Genomic DNA, 26,814 nt, shown 5'->3' with positions numbered 1-26,814 from the left:
TCATCTATAGAACCCCCAAGAAAAGTTGGACGGAAATCCAATAAGGAGATAAGAGATGAGACCGCAGCAAAAGAAATGACCACAGGGATTCAGCAACCAATGGATACCTATCTGGACAAGACGAAAGGAAGCGGAGAGAAAGGAAAAGAGAAAGGCGGAACTCACAATAAGACAGGTAAATGATGAAGTTGGTCTCTTGGAATTGTAGGGGGATGGGCTCCTCCCTTAAGGCAAATGCAGTCCGAGACATTCTCAAAACAGAACAGCCAGACATCCTCCTTCTCCAGGAGACCAAAATCAAAGAGCAAGAATTCAATAATAATTTAAAAAGCAGCAAAATCCATGAAGGAATAGCAGAAAGTGCATCAGGAGCTTCAGGTGGGATAGGAACAATATGGGATAAGAGAAAATGGAAACTTTTAGATCAAAGGAAGTGCAGCTGGTGGATACGAACAGACATCCAAAACACATCCAAGACAGAAGAATACTCTATCTACAATGTTTATGCCCCCCCACACTTCCGTGACAAAGCTGCATGCTGGAACTCAATTGCAGCAGATCTTTTGGAAGCCCAAGGAAGAAACATCTTCTTGGGGGGGGATCTGAACTTAATAAGGAATGCTGAAGAAAAGTTAGGGGGGAACTTTCTAGCAGACGCCTCAAGGGATGCCTTGGAAGAAATCATTCAAACATACAAATTGATGGACTTCCATCCTCATAACGGACGCTTTACCTGGTCCAACAAGAGAGCAGGACGAAATAACATCAAAGAAAGATTGGACTGCATTCTGGTACAAGAGAAAATAGTTAAAAATTTCTCAAGCATTAAAAGCCTCATCATCCAAGGGTACTACTCAGACCATAAACCGGTGGCTCTAAATGTGGAAACAGGGGAAAATATGGGGCCGCTCCCATTCAGGTATAACAGAGCATGGGATAACCAGGAAGAGTTTAAATCTCTTATAAAAGAGAAGTGGACAGCAGAGACCATAGGATCCCCTCATTTCGTTTGGGAATCAAAGTTAAAGATCCTACGCCTGGAAATAAAAAAGTGGGCAAAAAACAAATCAATAGAAGAGAGTAAACAGAAATCAGAACTCCAAGGAAAAATAACCCAATGGAACCAAGAGAAAGAAAACAGACAAGAAACGGAAGGGGATCAAATCAAAGAGCTGGAATTGCAAAAGGAATTATACCAGCTGCACAGGAAAGAAGAGGAGGAACAAAGGCAAAAGTCGAGGTGTCTATGGCTCAAGTCGGGAGACAGGAACTCTTCCTTCTTCCACAACAGTATAAAAATGCGGAGAGCTGGGAACAACATAGGAAAAATTACAGTGAATGGAAAGGAATTAAAAGAGCAGAAGGAAATAATGGAGGCTGCGTCCTCTCATTTTCAAAATCTTCTCACAGCGGAACCGCAGGATAGGGACAGCACGGAAATCCTGGAGCCAATGGAGAATAAAATCTCCATGGCCGAAAATGCAGTGCTGGATAAAGAAATCACGGTGGAAGAGGTAGAACAATCCATTTTCAACATGGCCTCGGACAAGGCCCCGGGACCTGATGGATTCACAGTGGATTTCTATAAGACTCATTGGGATATCATTAAAAAAGACTTTATCAGGATGGTAAGAAACTTCTTCCAAAAGTGTAAGATGGGCAGCGGAACGAAATCCTCCTTCTTAGCCCTGATTCCCAAGGATCCCAACCCCCAGTCCTTTGACAGATTCCGTCCAATCTCACTCTGCAATGTGTCCTACAAGATAATTACCAAGATCCTAGCCAACAGGCTCAAATCTATTCTCCCTTCACTCATATCAGAAAACCAAGGGGGCTTCGTCCCAAAGAGACAAATATCAGATAATGTAATTCTCATTCAAGAAGCCATTCAAAGCAGCATTACTAGAAAAGAAAAGGGAATGATAATTAAACTGGATATGGCGAATGCCTTCGATCGGGTCAACCATTCCTTCCTCCAGGCTGTCCTTAAAAAGCTAGGAATATCAGAGCTCTTTATAAGTAGGGTGCTGGAATGCATATCAGGGAATTGGACAGCTCCCCTCATCAACGGCAGACCTAGCAAAGCATTCAAAAGCACAAGAGGATTAAGGCAAGGGTGCCCTCGCTCTCCTTTCCTCTATATTCTCATGGCAGAATCGCTAAGCATGAAGCTGGAAAGCATGAGGAAGAAAAGAGAAATAACAGGGATTGAAATAGTTAGAGGATCGAAAGGAATCAATCACTCCCTCTTTGCTGACGATACTTTATTAATAGGAGGCGCATCGAGCATTATGGCGAGGAGATTCAAGAAAGCTTTAGATCTCTTCCTCCAAGCTTCTGGAGGCAAACTCAACAATAACAAGTGTATGATTTATACCTGGAATGTCTCCAATCATATCATCCAGCGAATATCCCTTATCATGGAAATCCCAGCTAAAAGGAATTGGTCCCATTTCATGTACTTAGGGCTTCCTCTGGCAAAAGAGAAAATTAAAGCAGAGATATGGACAAGGATAACAGAGAAACTAAGAGGCAAACTTCAAAGTTGGGGAGTTTACTGGTTAAATTTAGCGGGTAGATCTGTTCTAATAAAGTCCATCCTTGCCTCACTCCCTATATATCAGTTCGCAATTTCTTTAGCTCCGGCCAGCATTCACAAGCACATGGAGCTGATAATGCGTAGCTTCCTGTGGCAAGGAGGAAAGCAAAACTCCAAGAAGTTCAGTCTAGTCAAATGGGGAAAAGTTATCCTCCCGTTGGAGAAGGGTGGGCTAGGAATCAGGGTCCCTAGATTTGCAAACTTGGCAATGGGCTTCAAACTCATTTGGAGAATCCTCAACGAAAAAGGGGCATGGTGGACAAATGTCATAAAGAGGAAGTATCTGAATGGTGAGAACAGTAATATCTTAACAGATAATATAATAGAAAGACAAGGCACTCCAATCTGGAATCTAATCAAAAAATCGCTCCCTCTTATAAAACCATACATCTCCAGGGCACCGGGGAATGGCTGTGCAGTAAGTATATGGAATGATAGAATAATGGGAACAAATGCTAGAAACATGATTCCTCATCTGCACCCTCTCCAACGATGGATGTCAGAGGCTAAACTCCTTACTCTCTTTGACATCTCTATTTGGGATCAAGACAGCTGGATAAGTTGGAGACCGCTCAACCTCCCTACAGATCTAGATAAGCTTTGGGAAGAGCTCAAGAGTTCCTTATCAGGCTCTGCGCCTACCAACAAAGGAAAAGAGGATAAATTTGTCTGGGATTCCAATGGAGGAAACTACTCGGTCAAAGAAGGATACAAAGTTCTGCAAGATATCTCAGCTGTCAACAACTGGTCCCTGTACAAAGTTGCTTGGCGCCCTGAATGCCTCCCTAAGGTCAAACTGTTCAACTGGACTTTACTTCATGGCAAAATTCTTACGGCTGAAAACCTTAAAAAAAGAGGTATACAGGGGCCTTCTATCTGCTGTATGTGCAAGGCAGCGGAAGAAAGCATAACGCATCTCTTCATTGATTGTCCTTTGGCAAAAGCCTGTTGGCAAAACTTTTCCAGACCAATCACTACAGAAGATTTACCCACCCAGATATCAACCCTCCACAAGAATTGGGAAAAAAGAATACCTCATTTCAAAAAAGACAAATCCATCGTAAACAGGATCTGGAACAGCATCCCTTCAAACTTATGCTGGCAAATCTGGAATGCACGAAACAAGAGCATCTTCAACAATGAAAAGCCAAGCATAATAGGCATAATGGCAAAATCAATTGCCCTGATTTCAGAGACTATCGAAGCCAATGGAGTGTACCAGATGGACACAGAGTTCGAGGATGGAAAGTTTAAAGAATGGATGGGCAAATTCAAGCTCAAAACAAATCCAAAACCAGGCATCAGGGAAAAGAAAAGCAACTTGGACTGGAAGATTCGAGGCACTGAAGAGGAAATCAGGCAATGGATTAGCAAGCAAAAAAGACATGTCTTGTTCTTCGATGGGGCTTCAAAGAAGAATCCAGGCCAAGCAGGAGCAGGCGGGATTATTAAGGATCCCCAAGGAAAAACCATTGCGTCCTATGAATGGGGATTAGGCCAAATGACAAACAACAAAGCTGAGGCATATAGCCTCTTCCTGGGATCTCTTATCTCAAAGAAACTGGGTTTACAGAACCTCCTCATTATAGGGGATTCTGCAATAATAATTGCAGCCATGGCCACAGGGAAGGACTTCAAGCAATTGGCGCTGAATAACATAAAAAGTAGAACTCTGGAAAACACCAAAGCAATAGGGGATGCGATCTTTAAGCATGTTCTAAGATGTAATAATAAGGAGGCCGATGAACAAGCGAACCAGGCGGTTAAGAGGAAATCGGGACAGGTCAAAGAAAATGACACAATCTACAATAAAGAGATTCCTTAAGAACAAGCTCTCCATCGCTGCAGCCCAATGGAGAAGTCACCTCGAATCTTCTGCCAAATCCCCATATCTCCTCGGTTGGCACAATGACAGATACACTCGTGACAGGGGCTCAGAACTGATAATCTTCCTCAAAATTTGCGTGATCAATCACCTCTCCAACGTAGGCAGGTTCTGCGATTTCGGCCGAACCCATGGCCCTGGTAAGCAAAAGGACAGCATAGGAATCATGAATATTGACCGAGCTTTAGACAAGATCCGATTCATTCAGACTCAGCTAAATCGAAAATCGGACCCCTCCTCTTCTATTTATTGCAAAGAGAAGGTAAAGAGATCATCTGCTCAAGGTCAAGCCAGAAGATCAAAGCTCAGGTGTCGGAGAGAGGCTCTTTGCTCACTCAGAGATCCGGGTTGCAGTTCGTGCTCCGGGGTAAGCTTAGCTGCGCAGCAAGTTTTTTTGTTTCAATCTAACAGTGATTTCTGTGTTTACAGCAGCGCCTTCTCCAAGTTCCCGAGTTCTTCCCTCCTCCATCTTCAGCACCGCTGCCTCCCTGCTCCCCTCGGCGCGGATAATCCTCCCTCTTCACTTTGGATTATTATAGCCAGTCGCTGTCAGGCAAACTCGATGGAGGATCAACCAAACCATCCAGCAAACCAGGCGCAGAACAGAGACCCCCTGGGACACATATTCAACAACAAGGAATGTAATATGTGCAAGGCACATACCATCATGATAAATAGCCTGATCAAACAGGTGAAGGAGCTAACAGAAGACTACCATGTTGATAGAATCTCCACGAGAAAGAAGCCGGAAAAAAGAAAAAAGGAGATCGAAGAACTAAAGGATCGCTGCATCCATATGGAGGCAGTTATCGTTCATCTCCGTTCCCTCACTGAAAGCCAGCAGGCTGAAGCCTCAAAAAGAGCAAGCGCCCGGAAAGATCAGCCCAAGGAAGACTCGGTCACTCAGCATCTCCCTCAATAATATGCACTGCAAATTTTCTTGGTTAGGAGGATCCTATGTAAGGCAATATAGCCGTTTATTTCAAGCTTTGTGTTCAATCAAGAGAAGCTTCGAGGATCATGGGTCTGTGTACCCGATTTTGTGCCTCAGCTCTCAGAACTTCCTCCCTCTTGTAATAGGTCTTTTTTTTAGTTCGCTTTTATAATATATGAGTAACCGACTTTGTAAAAAAAAAAAAAAAAAAAAAAAAAAATTAAAAAAAAAATAAAAATAAAACTAAATTCTTAAACTAAACTTAAATCTAAATCTAAACTAAAAAATCTATTAAAAATAACGAGTCCTAAAAATAAAATTTTATGAATTATAAATAAAACAAAACAAAAATTTAAATTTAAATCTAATTAACTTAAAAATTTTAAAACCTAAAATAATCTAATTATAAACGAAATCTAAAAAATTTATGAAGTTCTAAAAAAAAGAATTAACAATACCCACGTTACCCGAAATTTAAACAAGATTCTAAATCTAAGTCTAAAGCAACCGATTGCATATGTATAAAAAACACTACGATAATTCTTTAAAAGAAAGGGAAAACGAAACTATTAAAAAAACGAAACTATTCGAACCAGTCGATTTACCCTTACGCTGAATTGGAACGCAGATATGCTGGCTTGCGTGACTGCTTACAGGTGCGACGGGAACAGGCATGCGTTGAAGGATTGAGGGGCGGAGCTGATGAGTGCTTGTTCCACGCAGAACGCTGAGGGGTATGCATACACCAGAACGCACACACGAACCGGCCCACTATCAGAAAACTTTTTCAAAACAAAAATTTAATTCAACGGGGTTTTAGCTTGACGGCAGACAAAAACTGCTGATGGAAACTATGTATGAGTTCACGGAGTTTAAACCACAAGTGCGCAGGTTTTGCAGTGCGTGGGTAAGGTAAGGAATGGCAACAACGTTTGATGGGTAGGAGAAAAAACTGCGTGGAGTCGTTGTCAAGAATGGGAAAGCCGTCGATAGCTCAAGGATTGACGTTGAGGATGGGCAGTCTGATAGCAATCGACAATATTGCAGAATTTAGCTAGTCCCAGCAGCAGTGGATACGCAGGTGGCTGAAGCAGCTATGGAAGATGGCAGCAGAAGTGAATAATAGTGATTGAAATCCAGTAACTTGATCACAAAATTTTCAATCTTTCCCGCTCCAGAAACCCTGAAGAATTTCTCAAACCCTGTACCTGCAATCAAAAGAAAATAAAACCCTAATGAAATCTGTGTATAAAGCAAAATTTAAACCCTAAATCAGCTAAACAATTTACAGCTTTTGACTCTTTAACAGCCACATTTATCAATGATAATCAGTAGTAATATTATCGAAAATTCCAGATTTACTATGAAAAACTTCAGAAAATCTCTCATGCAAATTAGAAAAATAAACTAAATGATAAACCCAGGATCAAAACTAGCTGGGCTCTGCAAGAAAATGCTTGCGGGAGTTGGCTGGTTCAGCCTAGAACTTCCCCAAACGCCCGCTGATATTCTTCAATAAGGGTTTCCTGCACAGCTCACTTCAACCATCAATAAAGAGAGAAAAAATAATACTAGATCTCAAAAAGCAATGGAGATACCTGCCATTACTTCAGAAAGCCTAATACCATTCAAACCCTAGCAAGTGAACAAGATACCTGTGCTCAACAATACTCTATAATAAGATGTTACTAATGGCTGAAAATCAAAATATGCAGAAAATAAAATAGCTCACAACACTTCCAGAGAGTAACACCAGCAAGATTTTAACCCCAAAGTCCTTCTTTATTAGCACCAGAAAAGTTTACAAGAGAGCTTCTTCAGCACAAGACTCCAAGATCGAATGATCTCAAATGACCCCTAACACCCTATTTAAAGGAAAAGATCCCAACAGCGAGTTCAAGTGATCCGCGTCAAAATCTCGACCGTCGATGAAGATCAAGATATCTCTTGATCTCATCCGTCGAATTTTTAATGTATTAAAAAATTGAAATTCTGAATTTATTTACTCAAAATATTATTATTTTATTATTTTTAGGTTTTTTACTTTATTATATATTTTTTTATTATTTTTATTTATTTATTATTTATTTATTTATTTTTTAAATGGATCCTTGAACTTAGCTTTTGGGAAAATCACTTAGGACCTAGGACTTAGGACTTATGAGGGGATTAAAACATTTTTTAACCCTCAAGACACTTTACATCATGACTTTTACAACTTTACATCCCAAGGGGGGAAAACCCATTTGACATAGACCCTCATAAACCACCCAGTTCTGCGACACAACTATAATCTAGCAGATTAACACACTAGGATTCTCCTAAGATTCTAATGACAAAATCCATCTCGGCTTTGGGGTTAGGCTGAAGGAAAACTCTGCCGATCATGGATTGGTGAGACGAAAAACCTTCCGGAGCGTAGATTATCACTTAGAAAATTAGGTCCACCTAGGCAATTTACAGACATGACTCATATCTGCTAAGATTATTTACAATTTATACATGTAGACTGGGTTTACAACATAAATTGATCAAGCTCTCGATGACTGTCGAATGGCACGGACATGTCGATCAAGCGCTACCCTTTTTGCAAAGAAAAAGGGGGTGTACTGCTATGGGCAGTTGACCGGTAGTGGTCAACATCTGGCTCTACTTGGGGACACATTGCTGCACTGTAGGAATGTGAGAATCTAGAATCTGCATCCACGCAACACACAACAGAAATAAGTAGCGTCCATTCAAAAATCACCATATAACATTTAAGCACATAAAAGATAGAAGCTCTTTAACTATGAAAAGTAAATCTAATCTAAAACAGAAATGAAATGCTGAAATGACAAGGAGTAGGGATAGAAATACAATACAAAGGATGCCCTATGGCATCAGATATCATCTTTGAAGAACAGCTTGAGCATTTGGCCATTCGCTGGTAGATCAAGTGGTTCGCCATCCAGTCTGCTCAAGTGGAATGAGTTTGGTCCAGCTATATCTCGAATGATGTAAGGTCCCAGCCACAAACTGTCAAACTTTTTATGTTTTCCTGGTTTCTCATTCTTGCGGTCCCAAAGTAATACCATATCTCCCACCTGCAAAGATCTAGATCGAGAGAATTTATCAAAGCTTTTCTTAATGTTAGATTGATTTTTACATATAGCATCAAAAGCTGTCCTACGAGCTTCATCTAACTCCACAATCTGATCTATTCTATTCTGAACAACATCTTTATTAGTAGAAAAATTCTGGAGGAGCTGATAAGCTGGCAATTTGAGGTGCACAGGTAAAGTTACATCCAAGCCATAAACTAATTCAAAGGGAGATTTACCAGTAGCTTTCTTCTTAGTGATTCTATCTGCCCATAAAGCATACTTGATTTTGCTGTCCCATGATCTCTTATTATCTCCTACTATCTTCTTGATAATGGTTATGAGATTCTTGTTACTTGATTCAGCCAGACCATTACCCTGAGGATAGTAATTTGACGAATGAGATAAGACAATGCCATACTTGAAACAAAAAGATGAAAACTCTAAGGAACTAAAAGCTTTGGCATTGTCAGTAGTAATCTTAGCGGGGACACCAAATCTAGTAATGATGTTATTTTCAATAAAATCCATAATAACCTTTTCAGTGGCATTCTTAGCAGGAATGGCTTCAACCCATTTAGTAAAATAATCCGTAGCAGTCAAAATCCATGAGTAGCCATTGCTAGAATTTTCATGGAACTTCCCTATGAAGTCTAGCCCCCAATGCTGAAAAGGTGCCTCTACAATGATAGGTTGTAGAGGCAGGGCAGCAAGCTTCTGTTTCGCAGTGAATAGTTGACAGGCTTGACAGGCTCTAACAAACTTATGCACATTAGAAAAAATTGAAGGCCAATAATAGCTAGCTCTCAGGATTTTGTGGGCGGTAGTTCTAGCAGCATAATGACCACCACAAAATCCTGAATGAAACTCAGAGATTAATTTCTTGGACTCAACGTCATCAACACACCTAAGCACTATGCCCTTAGGATTTCTCCACCCAAGGCCATCCTTCATAAGGCAATACTTAGTGGCTTTTAGTCTAAGAGCCCTTCTCTTATGAGCAATTAAATGGTTAGGACATGCAAGATTCATCAAGTAGTAAACTATGTCCTTGTACCACTCATGCTCTGCTAATCTTTGCAGTTCCGGCGAAGATAGATCGCTAAGACAGAACAAACCAAGAGTCTTTTCGTTACCTTCAGTTAACATCTGAGCTAAACCTTGGCCTTTGACCAACTTGGTGGGTCTGATTTCTAAATCATACTCTTGTATTTTAGTAACCCACCTAGCGTGAGTCCCTAAGCAATCGGTTTGAGTTAATATATCCTTAACAGTAGAATGTGGGACGAAAGGAATGATTTTAGAATAACCCACATAAGTTTTAAAGTGCTTAAGAGACTTGACCAGGGCATAAGCCTGCTTTTCCATGGTATTGTACTTCAATTCGGAATTTTGAAGTGCTCTACTCATGAAAGCAATAGGCTGCTCGTGACCATCTTTATTCTTTTGAAGCAGGACACCAGCAATGGTATCTTCGGAAGCGAAAGAAAAAATCATGAAATCCTTGGAATAATCGGGACTAACTAAGACAGGAGCTCTTGCAATAGCACATTTGATTTCTTGGAAAGCCCTTTTGCCGTCTTCTTGCCAAACAAATTTTGCATCTTTCTTTAGAAGATTTTGAATAGGCTTAGCTATTTCTGCATAATTTGGAATAAACCTTCTAATAAAATTTATCTTTCCGAGGAAAGACTGAAGGGACTTAAGATTATGAGGGAGAGGAATCTTCTGGATTGCTTCAATTCTTTCAGGATCAATCTTGATTCCTTCCTTAGAAATGATATGGCCAAGTAATTTCCCTTCTGTTACTCCAAAAACAGACTTAGCCGGATTCAAAGAAATCCCGTATTCTCTACATCTATCGAAAACCTGCCTAAGATGATTTACATGACTGATACCATCTTTAGAGAAAACAGTAAGATCATCTTGGTAAATTTCAATAAATTTCCTGATTAACCCTTTGAAGGCATAATCCATAGCCCTTTGGAATGTAGCCCCAGCGTTTGTTAATCCAAAAGGCATTCTGATGTATTCAAAGGTACCCCATGGTGTGGTGAACGTGGTTTTATGACGATCTTCCTTCTTAACACATACCTGATTATACCCAGAAAAACCATCTAGCAATGACATCATTCCAGAACCGATTACTCTTTGCAACAAAGTCTCCATGTTTGGCAAAGGGTAATTATCTTTCTTGCATGCTAGATTGAGGTTTCGAAAATCGACACACAGCCTTATCGTACCATTCTTTTTCCTAACAATCACCAGATTCGAACACCATGTCGAATGCCTTGTTTGAGCGATAATCCCTGCTGCAAGCATTTTCGCAAGTTCTTTTTGAACCAAGGGGGCTAATTTAGGATTAATTTGCCTAAGTTTCTGACGAAAGGGTTTAGCATTTTCATCTTTTAAGGGGATAGTATGTTCCATGACATCTTCCCTATAGCCCTTTAATTCATCATAAGAAAAGGCTAAAATATCTCGATATTCGCGAAGTAAATCAATTAACCTTTTTCTTTCCTCCACACTAGTACCTCTACCAATTTTAACGATCTTTGGGTTTTCAGAAGTACCAATGTTTATCTCGAGATATTCGCCTGGGTCCATCTTATTTTCTTCTCTCAGCTTCGTGGCATCATGCCGATCAAAATGTTGCTCTAAGGCAACCACATTCCTAGGAGTAGGATTTATGATATGCTCATGATTTAAAGATCCATCCTCCTCAGAAACTATCCGGAAATCCTCAAACTCATCCAAACTATTAAGAAAACGAATGACTTGCTTTTCATCATTGAAGACCTGCCAATGCTCTGAGTTATCTGGAACAGATGGTCTGAATATTACTTCCATTTTGATCTTATCTTTAATTAGCTCATCAAATAACTGAAAAGCAGTAGTAGCTACGGCAAGTTCATCTGCCAAACTATTTTTCTCTCTTGAAATTGCCTCGAGGTCAAGGGCATCAAAATGCTCCATAGTATCCCACACAGCATTTAGATAATTTCTTAATCTTTGATTTCTGCATGTGAATTTATTTTTAAGCTGCATGATAACTAAATCAGAATCCCCCTTAATGCTAAGCAATTTAACCTTCAAAGACTTGGCCAACTCAAGCCCCAACAATATAGCCTCATATTCAGCGACATTGTTGGTTGCTTCAAATTCTAATCGATAGGCAAACTTGAAAATGTGACCAAGGGGAGATTTAAGCACTATTCCAGCACCTTTACCATGCCTAGACGCTGCACCATCGAAGTACATATACCAAACTTTACCCTTGAGATCCCTAATCTTATCATCGGGAGGAATTATAAAATTAGACATGATGGCATAGTTCCCAATGTCAGATTGCTCTTTGATTATTTCGTTGTGAGGTCTCTTAGGATCTTCAACATGAAATTTTCTTTCGGGCTCTCTATTTAGTCTTACAAAACCATTACCCCTAGGAGAAGGAATCATAGCATATGACCAATTCATTTGAATACTTCCTCCTAAATCAGAGGCCCACTTTCTAGATAACAGCATACCCCAGGCATCAGGCACATCCACAACAACAATATCCATGACAACCATGATGTCTGGGTAAACTAAAAGATGAACTTGCAAATCTTTGATTAAACCATGCACTTCGATTTTCTTAGAATCCATGGCGCATATGTTATAGTAGGGTCTAGAAACTCTTAAGTTAAGCTGTTCCATGACCCTTTTAGTCATTACACAAGCTGATGCACCAGAATCCAACATGCAATTATTCAATTTATACCCATTAACTAATAAGGTGATAAAGAAAGGCTGGTGATCTTTGTTATCAGCATCTAAGCTTTGCAGATATATGGGAGCATCATGATAGTCAATTTCCCGAGTCTTCTGTTGAGAAGTATTGACTTGAGGACCTTGAATCGCTTTTAGTAACTTGTCTCTTTGGGAAGGGATTTTAGCAATCTCGGAGACAGGAACCCAGATTTTAGCATTGTTATACCAACTTCCCAAATCGACATCTATTCCAGAGTTTACACCAGGGTTAAAAGTTCGAAGGGGAATTTGGTTCCCGCTTTGATCTTTATCCCTTCTCTGATAGGTCAAACCCTTATCTCTAGCAATCTCCAAGATTTGCTTGGGAGAGGGCTTTTCACCATATAACCTAGCCAAAATATCATCTTCATTTTCAAGGTTATTTATACTAAAAGCTGATGAAGGATTCACAACATCACGACTCTTTTCCTTGACCTCTATCCAATCATCCATAGACAAAGGAAACTTGCTGCCTACTACATTTATTTGATCACCTGTTCCAAACATTCCATTATCTAAAATTCTTCTAACGATGGGACAAGTGGCCTCTTCGTGAAGAGCATCACAAACCCGACAGTAAGGAGGAGCATTATCAACCAAATTACTTAGCGGATTAGGAGGTCTCTGCTCACTAGATTGACCCTTCCTTTGCCAATTGTTATTTCTATTATTATTATTTCGAGGTTGAAAATTCTGTGTTTGCAATCTTTCCATTTGGATCAACCTATTATGCAAAGTGGTTATCTCCTTGTTATGATTAATTTCCATAGTTTCAATTTTTTGAAGCAATTTGAGAACAAGCTCACTCTCAGGTTCTTGAACTGCTTTTCCTTTAGGTTCCTTTCGTTTCGTAGCAGCCCTATCGAAACCTGGGATCTCAGACTTCCCAGATGCGGCCTTGTCCTTTTCAAGCTCTATAGCTAAGGCTTGGCAATCTCTATAATCATTAAGTTTAGCACGCCTTAATTCATAAGATGGCTCAGGACTAAAGGCATCAATGTAAAAATCTTGGAGAGTTTTGTCTGTAGGTTTATAGTCTTGAGGTAATTCTCTAACAATACCATTAAACCTTTTATTAAATTCTTCAATAGTTTCATCCTCTCTCTTTTTGATTAGGCTAATAGCTTTTACGAGGTGTCTTCCTTCTCGCTTATCTCCATATTTTTCTTTAAATGCATTAATGATCGATTCTAATGAATCAAATGAATTCTGGGGTTTTTCAGTAAACCATTCATGAACATCACCCCCAAGGTTAAAATGAAAAGAGTCATTCTAACATCTTCATGATCGAAATCAGGAGACCTTGCATATTTAGCCATCCATATACTAAAGTCTCTTAGATGCGAATTTGCACTAATAGCATTATCTCCTTGAAAGTTAGGCAATTTATCTATCCCAACTGATGGAATAGCATTGGGATACCCTGGAATGTTAGAAAAATTGCAAGGGGCATACATATCCATGATGCTGTGCCTAACTTGACCTTTAAAAAGCAAATGAATGTCAGAGAGGGCTTCTTGTCTAAGGTTAACAAGAAGTGTACGAGAAGAGAGTTTGTGTAATCGTACCCTGAGGACCTTTTCAGGATCAGGAGTAGGATTGCACAGACTGCTTGGATGTCTTCTAGTATACACTCTTGAAGAAAATATATGAAGTGGAGTCGCCACCTGAACAAGAAGTGAAACACGAAAAAGCTCGAGATGAAAGAACCAAGGACAGAAAAACTCTATCCCCGACAACGGCGCCAAAAAACGTTGTTGCACAGATTGTCACGACAACGCTCAGACCGGGGGCTGTCACTCTGATCCCCGATCTCTCCGTTTAAGCCTGTCCCCGTGGCTAAGGGGGGTAGACCCTGTAGGGAAATGGATGACCAACTGTAAACCAGTTGGGTTGGGAGACACGAAGGAACAAGCACTAAATTGATTTGTTAAATAAATAGACCAGTGCCTTATAAAGTTAATGTTTAAATGATTACTTACTAAATGCTATAGAAAAGTAAACCATGTAGAGCAATCATTTATCATCAAATAGCTCGAACAGAGACTAACTTTTACCAAATGAGAGAAAATGCTTAAATGATATTCCAACGATTAAAGCTTCAAAAGATGAAATTTGATATAAAACCACGAAATTTTAAACGCTAACCATATATGACATTCATGATCATTCAAGCATGTTAAATCGCATAAACTTTAGCTTCACATCAAAATTTTAGCCTTAGCAGAAAAAGATAAAACGTGATAAATCCTCGAGCCAAGACTGAATCTGGTAAAATATTTCCAAAATATTTTTATATTTTTCAGAGAAAATTAAAGACTAGATCAAAAATTCTAAACAAAACTAAACTAAAAGGAACATTTTTATTTATTTTTATTTAAATCATACAGCGAACTAAATCTAAAATCCAAACTCTAAAAAAAAAGAAGAAAATTTTATATCTTTTTATATTTTATATATTTTTTTATGATTTTAAAATTTTATATTTTTGAAAAAAAAATAAAAATAAAAATTAAATTTAAAATAAAATAAAATCTAATTTAAGACAGAAATTGATTTTGATATTTTTTATAAAGATTCAAAATAAAAAAAAAATAAAAATAAAACTAAATTCTTAAACTAAACTTAAATCTAAATCTAAACTAAAAAATCTATTAAAAATAACGAGTCCTAAAAATAAAATTTTATGAATTATAAATGAAACAAAACAAAAATTTAAATTTGAATCTAATTAACTTAAAAATTTTAAAACCTAAAATAATCTAATTATAAACGAAATCTAAAAAAATTTATGAAGTTCTAAAAAAAAGGAATTAACAATACCCACGTTACTCGAAATTTAAGCAGGATTCTAAATCTAAGTCTAAAGCAACTGATTGCATATGTATAAAAAACACTACGATAATTCTTTAAAAGAAAGGGAAAACGAAACTATTAAAAAAAAACGAAACTATTCGAACTAGTCGATTTACCCTTACGCTGAATCAGAACGCAGATATGCTGGCTTGCATGACTGCTTACAGGTGCGACGGGAACAGGCATGCGTTGAAGGATTTGAGGGGCGGAGCTGATGAGTGCTTGTTCCACGCAGAACGCTGAGGGGTATGCATACACCAGAACGCATACATGGACCGGCCTGCTACAGAAAACTTTTTCAAAACAGAAATTTAATTCAGTGCGGTTTTAGCTTGACGACAGACAAAACTGCTGATGGAAACCATGTATAAATTCACGGAGTTTAAACCACAAGTGCGCAGGTTTTGCAGTGCGTGGGTAAGGCAAGGAATGGCAACAACGTTTGATGGGTAGGAGAAAAAACTGCGCGGAGTCGTTGTCGAGAATGGGAAAGCCGTCGAAAGCTCAAGGATTGATGTTGAGGATGGGCAGTCTGATAGCAATCGACAATATTGCAGAATTTAGCTAGTCCCAGCAGCAGTGGATACGCAAGTGGCTGAAGCAGCTATGGAAGATGGCGACAGAAGTGAATAATAGTGATTGAGATCCAGTAACTTGATCACAAAATTTTCAATCTTTCCCGCTCCAGAAACCCTGAAGAATTTCTCAAACCCTGTACCTGCAATCAAAAGAAAATAAAACCCTAATGAAATTTGTGTATAAAGCAAAATTTAAACCCTAAATCAGCTAAACAATTTACAACTTTTGACTCTTTAACAGCCACATTTATCAATGATAATCAGTAGTAATATTATCGAAAATTCCAGATTTACTATGAAAAACTTCAGAAATCTCTCATGCAAATCAGAAAAATAAACTAAATGATAAACCCAGGATCAAAACTAGCTGGGCTCTGCAAGAAAATGCTTGCGGGAGTTGGCTGGTTCAGCCGAGAACTTCCCCAAACGCCCGCTGATCTTCTTCAATAAGGGTTTCCTGCACAACTCACTTCAACCATCAATAAAGAGAGAAAAAATAATACTAGATCTCAAAAAGCAATGGAGATACCTGCCATTACTTCAGAAAGCCTAATACCATTCAAACCTTAGCAAGTGAACAAGATACATGTGCTCAACAATACTCTATAATAAGCTGTTACTAATGGCTGAAAATCAAAACATGCAGAAAATAAAATAGCTCACAGCACTTCCAGAGAGTAACACCAGCAAGATTTTAACCCCAAAGTCTTTCTTTATTAGCACTATTCTTTATTAGCACTAGAAAAGTTTACAAGAGAGCTTCTTCAGCACAAGACTCCAAGATCGAATGATCTCAAATGACCCCTAACACCCTATTTAAAGGAAAAGATCCCAACAGCTAGTTCAAGTGATCCACGTCAAAATGATCTCGACCGTCGATGAGGATCAAGATATCTCTTGATCTCATCCGTCGAATTTTTAATGTATTAAAAAATTGAAATTCTGCATTTATTTACTCAAAATATTATTATTTTATTGTTTTTAGGTTTTTTACTTTATTATATATTTATTTATTTATTATTTTTTAATTTATTTTTAAATGGATCCTTGAACTTAGCTTTTGGGAAAATCACCTAGGACCTAGGACTTAGGACTTATGAGGGGATTAAAACATTTCTTAACCCTCAAGACACTTTACATCATGACTTTTACAACTTTACATCCCAAGGGGGGAAAACCCATTTGACATAGACCCTCATAAACCACCCAGTCCTGCGACACAACTATAATCTAGCAGATTAACACACTAGGATTCTCCTAAGATTCTAATTACAAAATCCATCCCGACTTTGGGGTTAGGCTGAAGGAAAACTCCGCCGATCATGGATCGGTGAGACGAAAAACCTTCCGGAACGTAGATTATCACTTAGAAAATTAGGTCCACCTAGGCAATTTATAGACATGACTCATATTTGCTACGATTATTTACAATTTATACATGTAGACTGGGTTTACAACATAAATTGATCAAGTTGTCGATGACTGTAGAATGGCACGGACATGTCGATCAAGCGCTACCCTTTTTGCAAAGAAAAAGGGGGTGTACTGCTATGGGCAGTTGACCGGTAGTGGTCAACACAGTGATTACTCCCTTTTAGGTAGGGCGGTTCATTGCCCTCCAGGGGTTGGGACAATCATGGTTTCCGGAATGATAAAGGAGGCTCTTCTAAGGCCTATGGAACTAGGGTGATGACCATGGATTGGGGTAGAGCTCATGTATTGGCTTTTACCCATATGCTAATTATTTTTTCCCTGACCATCTTTTGCATATTGTGGTACAATTTCCTATTAAATGTGGCCAATTATGTTTTTTTCTTTTTCTTTTCGCTGCTTCAACCTCCGGGGCATCATTCTAGGCCTGACCCAAGGTGGGGGTAAGGGGATAGGGAGGCTGGTCCTATATGGACCCAGAACGGAAATGTGGACCCAAGTGGGAGAAATGATCAATGGGGGTATAGTGAGTGGAAAGGGAGTAATATATGCGGATAAAGGAGCGGGACCACACACCCAAAGTTGGGTTTTCCCAAGTAGTACCACCCTAGAACCAAATGGTCGATAAAGGAGATCCCACGAGACTAAGATCCAAGGATAACATCCAAAATAGATCAAGGGGGCAAGAGCACAAACTAAGTCCACCCTTTTCGCCAAATCCCCCCATCAATCCATACCTAGAAGTATCCATGGGAAGTAAACCCAATACTCAATTACCAAATGACAGGACATACCTTTAGATTTGGGAGGCCCACCTTTAAACATACGATCAATACAGGTGGGTGAGAACCACATGGCTAGTTCAGGTGGCAGAGAAATGGCACAACAAGCTAGTAGGAGGCTACAAGGGGCTGTTGGATGCTGGCTGAGGTCCATCACGGAGAAAAATTTCCCCTGGGATATCATCAAAGAAGTGGTGGGTAACAGGGCCTATTTTGCTTTTTTCTTTTAATTTTGTCTTAGCTGGGCACTAGCTCACAATAGGTGCCTCATATTCAAGCCCATGACCCTACTATTGCTATGCAATTCATGGTAATGTTTAAGAATATAAAGTAAAAGTGAAATTCTCATTTATCTTTCATTTTCATTCTTCTACTTAAATTTTTAACATTACCATGTAATGACTCAGGATGATTGTGAGTGGTTCCGACCTCATTGGATTTCATATGGAGAAAGTAGAATTTTAGATCTCACTCAAAATCCAAGAGACTTAGTAGTGTTTTATGATTTCAGATTTGGGGGGATTGCAATGTTTCCATTCGATTTTGTCATGTATGAGGGTATTGAACTAGCATTTAATCAAGGGCACCAATCCCTCTATGTACTTTGATGTTAGTGGCATTGATTGTTGAACTCCTCTATCATGATCCTATAAAAAATGTACCCATCACTCAAAGAAAATATTGAATTAACATGCTAAGCATTTTTATCTTAATTTAATGCTTAGAGGGTGATATTGATGATAAAGATCCCAATATAAGAAAATATTTTGATGATATGTAGGTATTTGTTGTAGCATGATTTGTTTTGGATGCTAGAGGCCATCTAGGTCTTGTTTTTTGATGTATTTTCAGTTCAAAGATGGATTGCATTCGGTGTTATTTTGGTTATGTGCACCCTTACATGCTCTATAAATGAGAACTTTTGTTTATTTGCATATAGATTGTTTGGATTCACATGGATGCACATGAATATATGTGGTTTTCTTTAAAATTTTATATTTTATGTGTTTTTGGTTGACTGGTTTTTTGGTCTGGTTATTTTACTGGTTTCCGTACAGTTATGACCGTTTCCCGGTTCAGGGGGTCCACCAATTTGATGACCAGTCTGGTTCTTATAACAAAAACTAGACACAAAAATACATGAGGCAAAACACATTTTGATCAATAGACAACAAAAGAGTATAGGTTTCGAAATCTAATTTCTCATTATCACTTCATCTTTCATTAACACTCTTGCTCTCTCTCTGGATATCTAATTCTCTTGCTTCCTCTTTGCCTCATTGATCTGTATTTTTCCTTTGATATTCCAATGGCTGGCTTACCAAAACACTGCTAAGACCTACATATACTAAAGGAAGCCTATGCCCTACTTCATGACTATCCTTTTTTATTTTCAGTGCTTTAACATAAATTTGAAAAAGCAACTTTCAGATTTTTAACTACTATGACAGAAAAAAGCATAACTAGAACAGCAAACCTGTTAAACTGTAAACCTGATGTGGGAAAAGCCAACAAGAAATGAAGGTTTGTGCCTTCTGTCTTCCATATAATGGAGATTTTAATATGGAGTACAAAGCAGTCCAAGCTTGCCGCAAAGCTATGAAACACCATGGTCTTCTACAGTCCTTTACAAATTGTTTCTCTCTATATGCTCTGCTGGTATCTCCTCTCTCCTATTTTTTAATGTACTATTGGTTAGTTGTTGGAGGATGTTGCTTCTTCTTAGGCTAGATCTAGGGTTTTGACCTCAGATCTTGTTATTTTATTGTAAATAAAAATGGACCTCAAACCTATATAAGGGTTTGTTCTCTTCATCATTTGTCACGGATGGATTTTTGGAGTTTCCATCCTTGGAGCTTAATGGATATATTTTTCTTGGAGCATATGTGATGTGTAAGGGTTCTCTCCTTTAATGCATCTCTTATTGTTCTAATGCTTTGTTGGCCATGGTTGTAGAGTTCCTAGAACTTGCTTTGTTGGGCCAAGAGAGAAGGGTATGTTGATCATGTTGGAAGGGTTTTATGTCTGAAGTCTCCTCCCTCTTTTTCTCTTTGATGTCCCATTCATGAATGTGTTATCTTGCTCCTATCATCTTGTAGAGTTGTTGTTTGTAATGCTTCACTATGTAGGTGTTAAAATTGGCAACTAGGGCCAAACTCCATGTGGGTCAGCTTATTTATGGCAGCTGATATTTTTATTGGATCCCTCTCATCGAGAGGTGTAAGATTGATCTAAAGATCATCTGATTCCGATAAGTATTTATGGAGATATGAATTTATTTTGATTATGGAATTATTATCAAGCCGACCAGCAACTTGAGTAGGCTTAGAAGCCCAATAGACATGCCTATTCATCATCTACGTTTTAGTATAAATTGGCAAGGACTTGAAGTCATTTGAACACACATTATTCATGTGATCTCCTCTCTACGTCTTGGGTTTTTGGTGAAGGAGAGACACTAATGAAGAATGCCCTAGCTGCAGATGAAGCCCTAGTCACAGGAGATTCTACGCAAGTCATGAAGACTCATACGCAGTCATTGATGACACTAATTCGCAGATCATGGAGATTCTATGCAGGTCATGAAGACTCATATGCAGTCATTGATGACACTAATTCGCAGATCATGGAGATTCTACGCAGGTCATGAAGACTCATACGCAGTCAATGATGACACTAATACGCAGATCAGGGAGACTCATATACGCTGTACATAATGATACTTATACGCAGATCATGGAGATTCTACGCAGGTCATGAAGACTCATACACAGTCAATGGTGACACTCAAACACAATTCTATGCAGGTCATGAAGACTCATGACCTTGAAGACAAATACGCTGTCAATGATGTAATCCTAACACAGTTGTAGAGACACTTATACGATGGTATATAGAGAAACTTATATGCTGGTATGAGGGACACTAATACGCAGTCATGGGAGATATGTTCACACAATCATTGTCATGAGAAACATGTTCACATGTTCATCCTCTGCTCTTGGATTGAGATATAGCCGCTGCCATAATGACAATGATCACATATATCATCCGCGGCTCAATATTATGACCTGTTCAGGTACTATGACTTGATGGGCAGTAATGTTGATGCATATAGCAGTCAATGGTATAATCTAGAATGGAATTGTGTCAGCATATTCATTGACATGGCATGGAAGGTACACTATGTATAATGGCAGAGGGCAGCATGATGTATGAGCATCATAATGTATGAGATTGTGGGCATCATAATGAATGAGATCATGAACATGGGCAGCATAATGATGCATGATGTATGGACAACATGATGAGATCATGGGCATCATAATGAATGAGATCATGAACATAGGCAGCATAATGATGCATGATGTACGGACAACATGATGTAGATCATGGGTAGCATGATATAGATCATGAGCAACATGATGTATGGACAGCATGATATAGATCATAGGCAACATGATGTATGGGCAACATAGTGAGTAGATCATGGGCAGCATGATGTATGGGCAACATAGTGATGAAAGCATGAGCAGCGTGATGATGCATGATGGTACCTCACGGCAAGGTGCAGGAAATGGACGAGATGCAGCATTATGATAGGTGAAGGAGTCACCTTAGAGAATCAGTTGAAGAAATATGCCTTCAGTTGATCTTTGTAGATATCAAAAGTCAAAGTGTTGACTTCTATTGTAAATGTACTATCTCTCTCACTTTCTCTGCTGAACTTTGAAGAACATAAAAGAAGAATTGATCAAGGGTTTCCCCACATTGTGGGGTTTGTCCCTGGCTAGCGCCACATCTTGTGTCCTCGTGTCTTGGCTTGTCTTCTGCGATTTATATTTATGTTCTATCTGCAGTTTACTTTAATGCTGATGTGATTGCTAATCTGGAAAAGATATTGGAAAATTAAAATAAATTGCTCTAGCATAGAACATACCTAATCTTAACATGGTATCAGAGCTGAGGTGAAGACAATGCCCAAGCAAGAGTGAAAGAGCAATCACCGAAGACAATTGGGACAGGACAAAAGGATCAATGGGTCATCATCCCTCTTCTAATTCACTAAGGGTGAAGTCGAAGCAGAGAATATTATCAGAATGGCGCAGCGGAAATTTCTGATGGCCTACCTAAAGATCACTTCATTGGGGAGTTCGGATCTAAGGGTGGAAGGAAAGGCGGATGCCTTGGTTACAATAAGTTCGGCCATTATGCGAAGGAGTGTCCAAATGACAAGATGCAGGTCATCAAGGACACAACCAACTCTTCAGAGAAAGCAAGGAACCCCAGGTATGAAGAATCAAATGTTGTTTCTGATAAGATAAAGAAGCATTATCTTATATTGGCCCTCTCCTTCAGATTCTTTGGGAATCTGGCTTATTGATTGTAGTGCTTCAAGGCACTTCATCGGATAGAAGGGTGCACTCTCTAATTTGGTAGAAACAACTGTGGGATTATACTTGGAGCCGATGCCACCTATCTCGGAAAGGATGTTGGGAATGTTATCCCTCAACTGAATGGGGGTAACTCAATTCATTTACAGAATCTCTTTTATGTACCTGATCACAACAAGAACTAGGTGTCCATTTCAACAATGGAAGTATAAGGTTACGTGGTGGCACTCATCAATGAAAAGCAGGTCCACAAGCTTGGAACAACCCGAGGAGTTTGAGATTGATGATCAGGAATCTCACGTATGCAGGTGGAAGAAAGCCCTCTATGGCTTGAAGCAAAACACCCCGGGCGTAGTATGAAAGGATTGATAGTTGTCGTATGAAGCTGAGATTCACTAGAAGTGAAATCGATCCAAACCATTACCCGAAGGTTGTGGATGATAGACCTTTCATACCGGCACCTATGTCTAACAGGTGCAAACCCTCTCATTTGTAGAAGACAGAGGGAGTTGGATTCTGAACGTGGAAGGATAAACTGCAAGCCTGTGACTACCTCAAGGATCTTAACTTTCAAAGTTATATGGTAGTGATGTCGGACCAGATTTGGGAAATGCCTCTGAGTTTCATAAACTCATTCGCGTTGATGTTCTTGGTGAACCTCCGTCTGGACATATGTGTTGCAGTTAGCATGGTGAGCTCATATTTGGTTGAGCTTCAGTGGATTGGTGCCTAGAATCTTCTGAGATGTCTTCAGGGCACAATCTCTCATGGATTAAGATACACTGTCGGAGATGTGAGACTACTTGGATACACAGATGCTGATTGGGTAGGCAGTGTGATGGATCGTAAGAGCACTTCTGGGTGCTGTTTTGTCCTTGGGATCTGCTTCGATATCTTGGATAAGTAGGAAGTAGAAGCCAACGACTTTGAGCACCGCCAAGGGAGAGTATATTGCTGCTAACATGGCTACCTGAGAGACAGTCTGGTTACGAAAGCTCTTCAGTGAGCTGTTTGGATACCACCATGTAGCAGGATAATTAGTTCTCCTGTGAGGTCTGGATGATGTGTTCTCCATGACGATTATGTAGTAGGATGATTAGTTCTCCTGTGAGGTCTGGATGATATGTTCTTCATGACGACTATGTAGCAGGATGATTAGTTCTCCTGTGAGGTCTGGATGATGTGTTCTCCATGACGACTATGTAGCAGGATGATTAGTTCTCTTGTGAGGTCTGGATGATGTGTTCTCCATGACGATTATGTAGCAGGATGATTAGTTCTCCTGTGAGGTCTGGATGATGTGTTCTCCATGACGACTATGTAGTAGGATGATTAGTTCTCCTGTGAGGTCTGGATGATGTGTTCTCTATGACGATTGTGTAGCAGGATGATTAGCTCTCCTTTGAGGCTTGGATGATGTGTTCTCCATGGCGATTGTGTAGCAGGATGATAAGTTCTCCTATGAGGACAGGATTGATTAGTTCTCCTGTCGAGGCATCCTACCCATGCAGTCTGGGACTCATGGGAAGTACCTCTCATCTGATCAATGAGCAGGGAAATGAGGATAGGGACCATAGTAGTATCGATGGACGCATCGCTGTATCTACCGTACTCCCTATGCTAGGATGACCTTCATTGATCTGGGATCAATGATACTGGTCTGGGACCAGTTGTAGGAGTTGTACCTACTATGACGTTGACTTCGGGTCGATTGAGATTGGTCTGGGACCAGTGGTACATACTCTGAGACTGACTTCGGGTCAGTGGAGGACTGGTCTGGGACTAGTGAGAGTGGTACATACCAGTGTTGAAAATATTGGTATCGGGAAAATATCGGTGAGGATCCAAAAAATATCTATCGGCAATATCGACAAAAATATCGGCAAGCATAAAAAATGCATAATATATTCATTTTTTTTCAGATTTTTAAACATATAAAGCAATAACAACATGAAATAAACATATTGGCACATAAATATGAAGAAAGCACTGATATATATGATGTCAAATAGAAATGATACATCAAAGGCGACACCAAATCCTGCTGATCCCTGATAATTATCCATTCAAGGACTCAAATGTGGAGAACCAATACAAAAGAACATCACATATATAAAAGTATCTCATCATCATGAGTTATATGTAGCATAACAAATAAAATTAGCAGCTATCTATCTGAAATCATTGCCCTCTCCCCCTTTTACGGGAAAACATGATGGGCTGCTTGCCAGGCCTGCCCCTAGTAGTAGAAGGCCCTGACCCTGCCTCTGCACCTAATGTCAAATAATGAGTGCTAGGTATGGGGCTATGCTCTCCTATATCTATAGCAGATGGTGTTGATGCTGATGCTCCCGCAGTGTCCTCCTCCTCCTCCTGCTCCTCCTCTGAGTGCTGCTGCTCCTCCGAGTCCTCCTCCTCTTGCTGCCCCTGTTCTAATGGATCATCTGCCACTGGCTCTAACCATGAAGGTGACTCCTCCAAGATGGGCTCCTCAGACTCCACCCTCCACTGAGACAATACATCAATATTGTCTAAGGAAATGGCATCTGGATCCATTGGTGATTCTATTTGCCTCACTCGAAGTCAGATGTTGTAATGCACATACACCAAATCGTTGAGGTGTGCGAACTCCAACCTGTTAGAGTGTCAAAAAAGTAATGAGTCTTGACTCTTGACACTTGAAGGTCATAAATTAAAAATTAAAAATTACAATAAGTGTAATTGCTCAACTGAAGGCTGGAGCTCAAAGTTATACCTGTTGCGCTTTTTTGCGTGTATTTTCTCAAATACACTCCAATTGCGCTCACACCCTAAAGAGCTACATGTTTGACTCAAGATTCGTATGGCCAATTTCTGCAAATTTGGTGCCCTTGCACCATAGCTTCGCCACCAAATATCTACAACAAAATAATGAAATAAAAAATTCAAAAACTTAAAACATAATTAAACTTTCAAATAAAAGTTACATAATTGAATTTAAAAAAAATAGAATTATAAGTAAGGAAATTCTAAATTGAAAATTCTAATTTCTAATGAGTGATGACTTGTCACTTACGTGGCATGAAGAGGGTCCTTTCCCTAATAGCATCATCAAAGCCAAATAGGCCAACACAATCCCGATAAGACTGTATCTCGCGATTGATTTTGCTACGAAGCTCAGGATCAGGTACCATCCTCTGAATACAGGAATGAAGCCCTTCCATCACCTCGCCATCAAAATCAAAGCTGCATTTGTATGAAAATGCGGGGTTGAGGAAGAGTGCTGCTGCATGAATGGGTCGATGAAGCATCCCTGTCCACCGACTATCAATCACATCCCATAACATCATTTGCCTATCAAGGCCAACAGAACCCTTGTCTGCATAATAAGAACGAATGGCCTCCTTGGCCCTATCCATGCCCTCATACAAATAAGCCATTGCAGGCTTCTCCCCATCCACCAATCTGAGAACCTTTACTATAGGTTCACTAACTGCGCATGCTTCTTCTACTCCACGCCAAAACGTCTCAGAGTACACCATTTTTGCAATGGCTTTCCTGTCCTGTCTCCTGTTGTATCTACAATTATGCCAATCATCAGACACAAACATTTGCTTCAACTCGAACTGACATCGAAGCAAAGACTGAAGAGTAATAAAGTTTGTGGCAAAATGTGTGATCGCAGGACGCCGCAACTCCTTGTTTCTAGTGAACCTCCTCATGAGGCTAAGAACAAAAACATGGTTATAAATAAACTTGGGGATGCTCCTAGCCATATCAACTGCCTCCTTGATGAAGGAGAGTTTCCCCATATCCTCAAGCAACAAATCGAGACAATGTGCTGCACACGGAGTCCAGAACAATGTGGGATGCCTCTCCATAAGCATCTTGCCGGCAGACACATAATTAGCTGCATTGTCTGTTATGACTTGCACCACATTCTGCACACCAATCTCCAGAATGAACCCATCTAACAACTCACATATCATTGCTACATCTTTGATATGTTCCGCTGCATCCAACGATTTAATAAACATGGTACCTTTAGGACAATGTACCAAGAAATTTAGAAGGGTCCTACCCTTCCTATCTGTCCAACCATTAGACATCATTGTGCATCCAGTAACTTCCCATGTCTTTTTCAACTCCACCAATCTAGAGTTGATGTCCTGCTTTTCTACTTGAAGAATTGGCCCCCGCAACTCCTCATATGTGGCACTTTTGTACCCTGGGCCCACAACAGCAATAGCATCACACATTGGCTGCCAAAATGGATTGGTTTGGGTGATGTTGAGAGGTAAGTCACTCCAGAAAATACACCTCCCCATGACTCTATCTACTTCTTGCTTCTCCTTTTTTTTAACAAGCAATTTTATGCCAGGTTGTGCTCCAGGTCCTGTTCGTGGAACAAAAAATGATGACCTCGCACTAGCAGTAACAGGTGATGATGTGCCAGCTGTGGAGCTCCTCCCACTACCCTCAACATCAAAAATCAGGAGAA

The 26,814-nt window shown here is 39.6% G+C and overlaps 2 protein-coding genes across 7 annotated transcripts in view; one reads left to right on the top strand and one right to left on the bottom strand.

Annotated features, from left to right (window-relative positions):
• The window catches only part of LOC149226569 (uncharacterized), a 236,237-nt gene that overhangs the window by 126,873 nt on the left and 82,550 nt on the right, over positions 1 to 26,814 (top strand). The window lies entirely within an intron of this gene.
• On the bottom strand, positions 4,534 to 25,855 carry LOC149226570 (uncharacterized). The gene is made up of 3 exons (XM_089376847.1): positions 25,390 to 25,855; positions 25,090 to 25,231; positions 4,534 to 4,621 (listed from the first exon to the last, which is right to left on the bottom strand). The coding sequence occupies exons 1-3, from the start codon at positions 25,853 to 25,855 to the stop codon at positions 4,534 to 4,536; spliced, it is 696 nt and encodes a 231-aa protein (XP_089232973.1).

The sequence above is a fragment of the Pinus tabuliformis genome, chromosome J, assembly GCF_031772625.1.
Source record: "Pinus tabuliformis cultivar Carrire ecotype Pingquan chromosome J, CPIR1, whole genome shotgun sequence".
Classification (NCBI taxonomy): Eukaryota; Viridiplantae; Streptophyta; class Pinopsida; order Pinales; family Pinaceae; genus Pinus; species Pinus tabuliformis.
This window is presented reverse-complemented; position numbering and strand designations above follow the sequence as displayed.

Coding starts and splice junctions, on each gene's coding strand:
- LOC149226570 (XM_089376847.1), bottom strand. CDS start 25,855: ATGGTGTACTCTGAGACGTTTTGGCGTGGAGTAGAAGAAGCATGCGCA. Junction 25,232..25,389: donor AAGGACCCTCTTCATGCCAC/GTAAGTGACAAG, acceptor ATTTTGTTGTAG/ATATTTGGTGGCGAAGCTAT. Junction 4,622..25,089: donor CACGCAAAAAAGCGCAACAG/GTATAACTTTGA, acceptor TTTGCTTACCAG/GGCCATGGGTTCGGCCGAAA.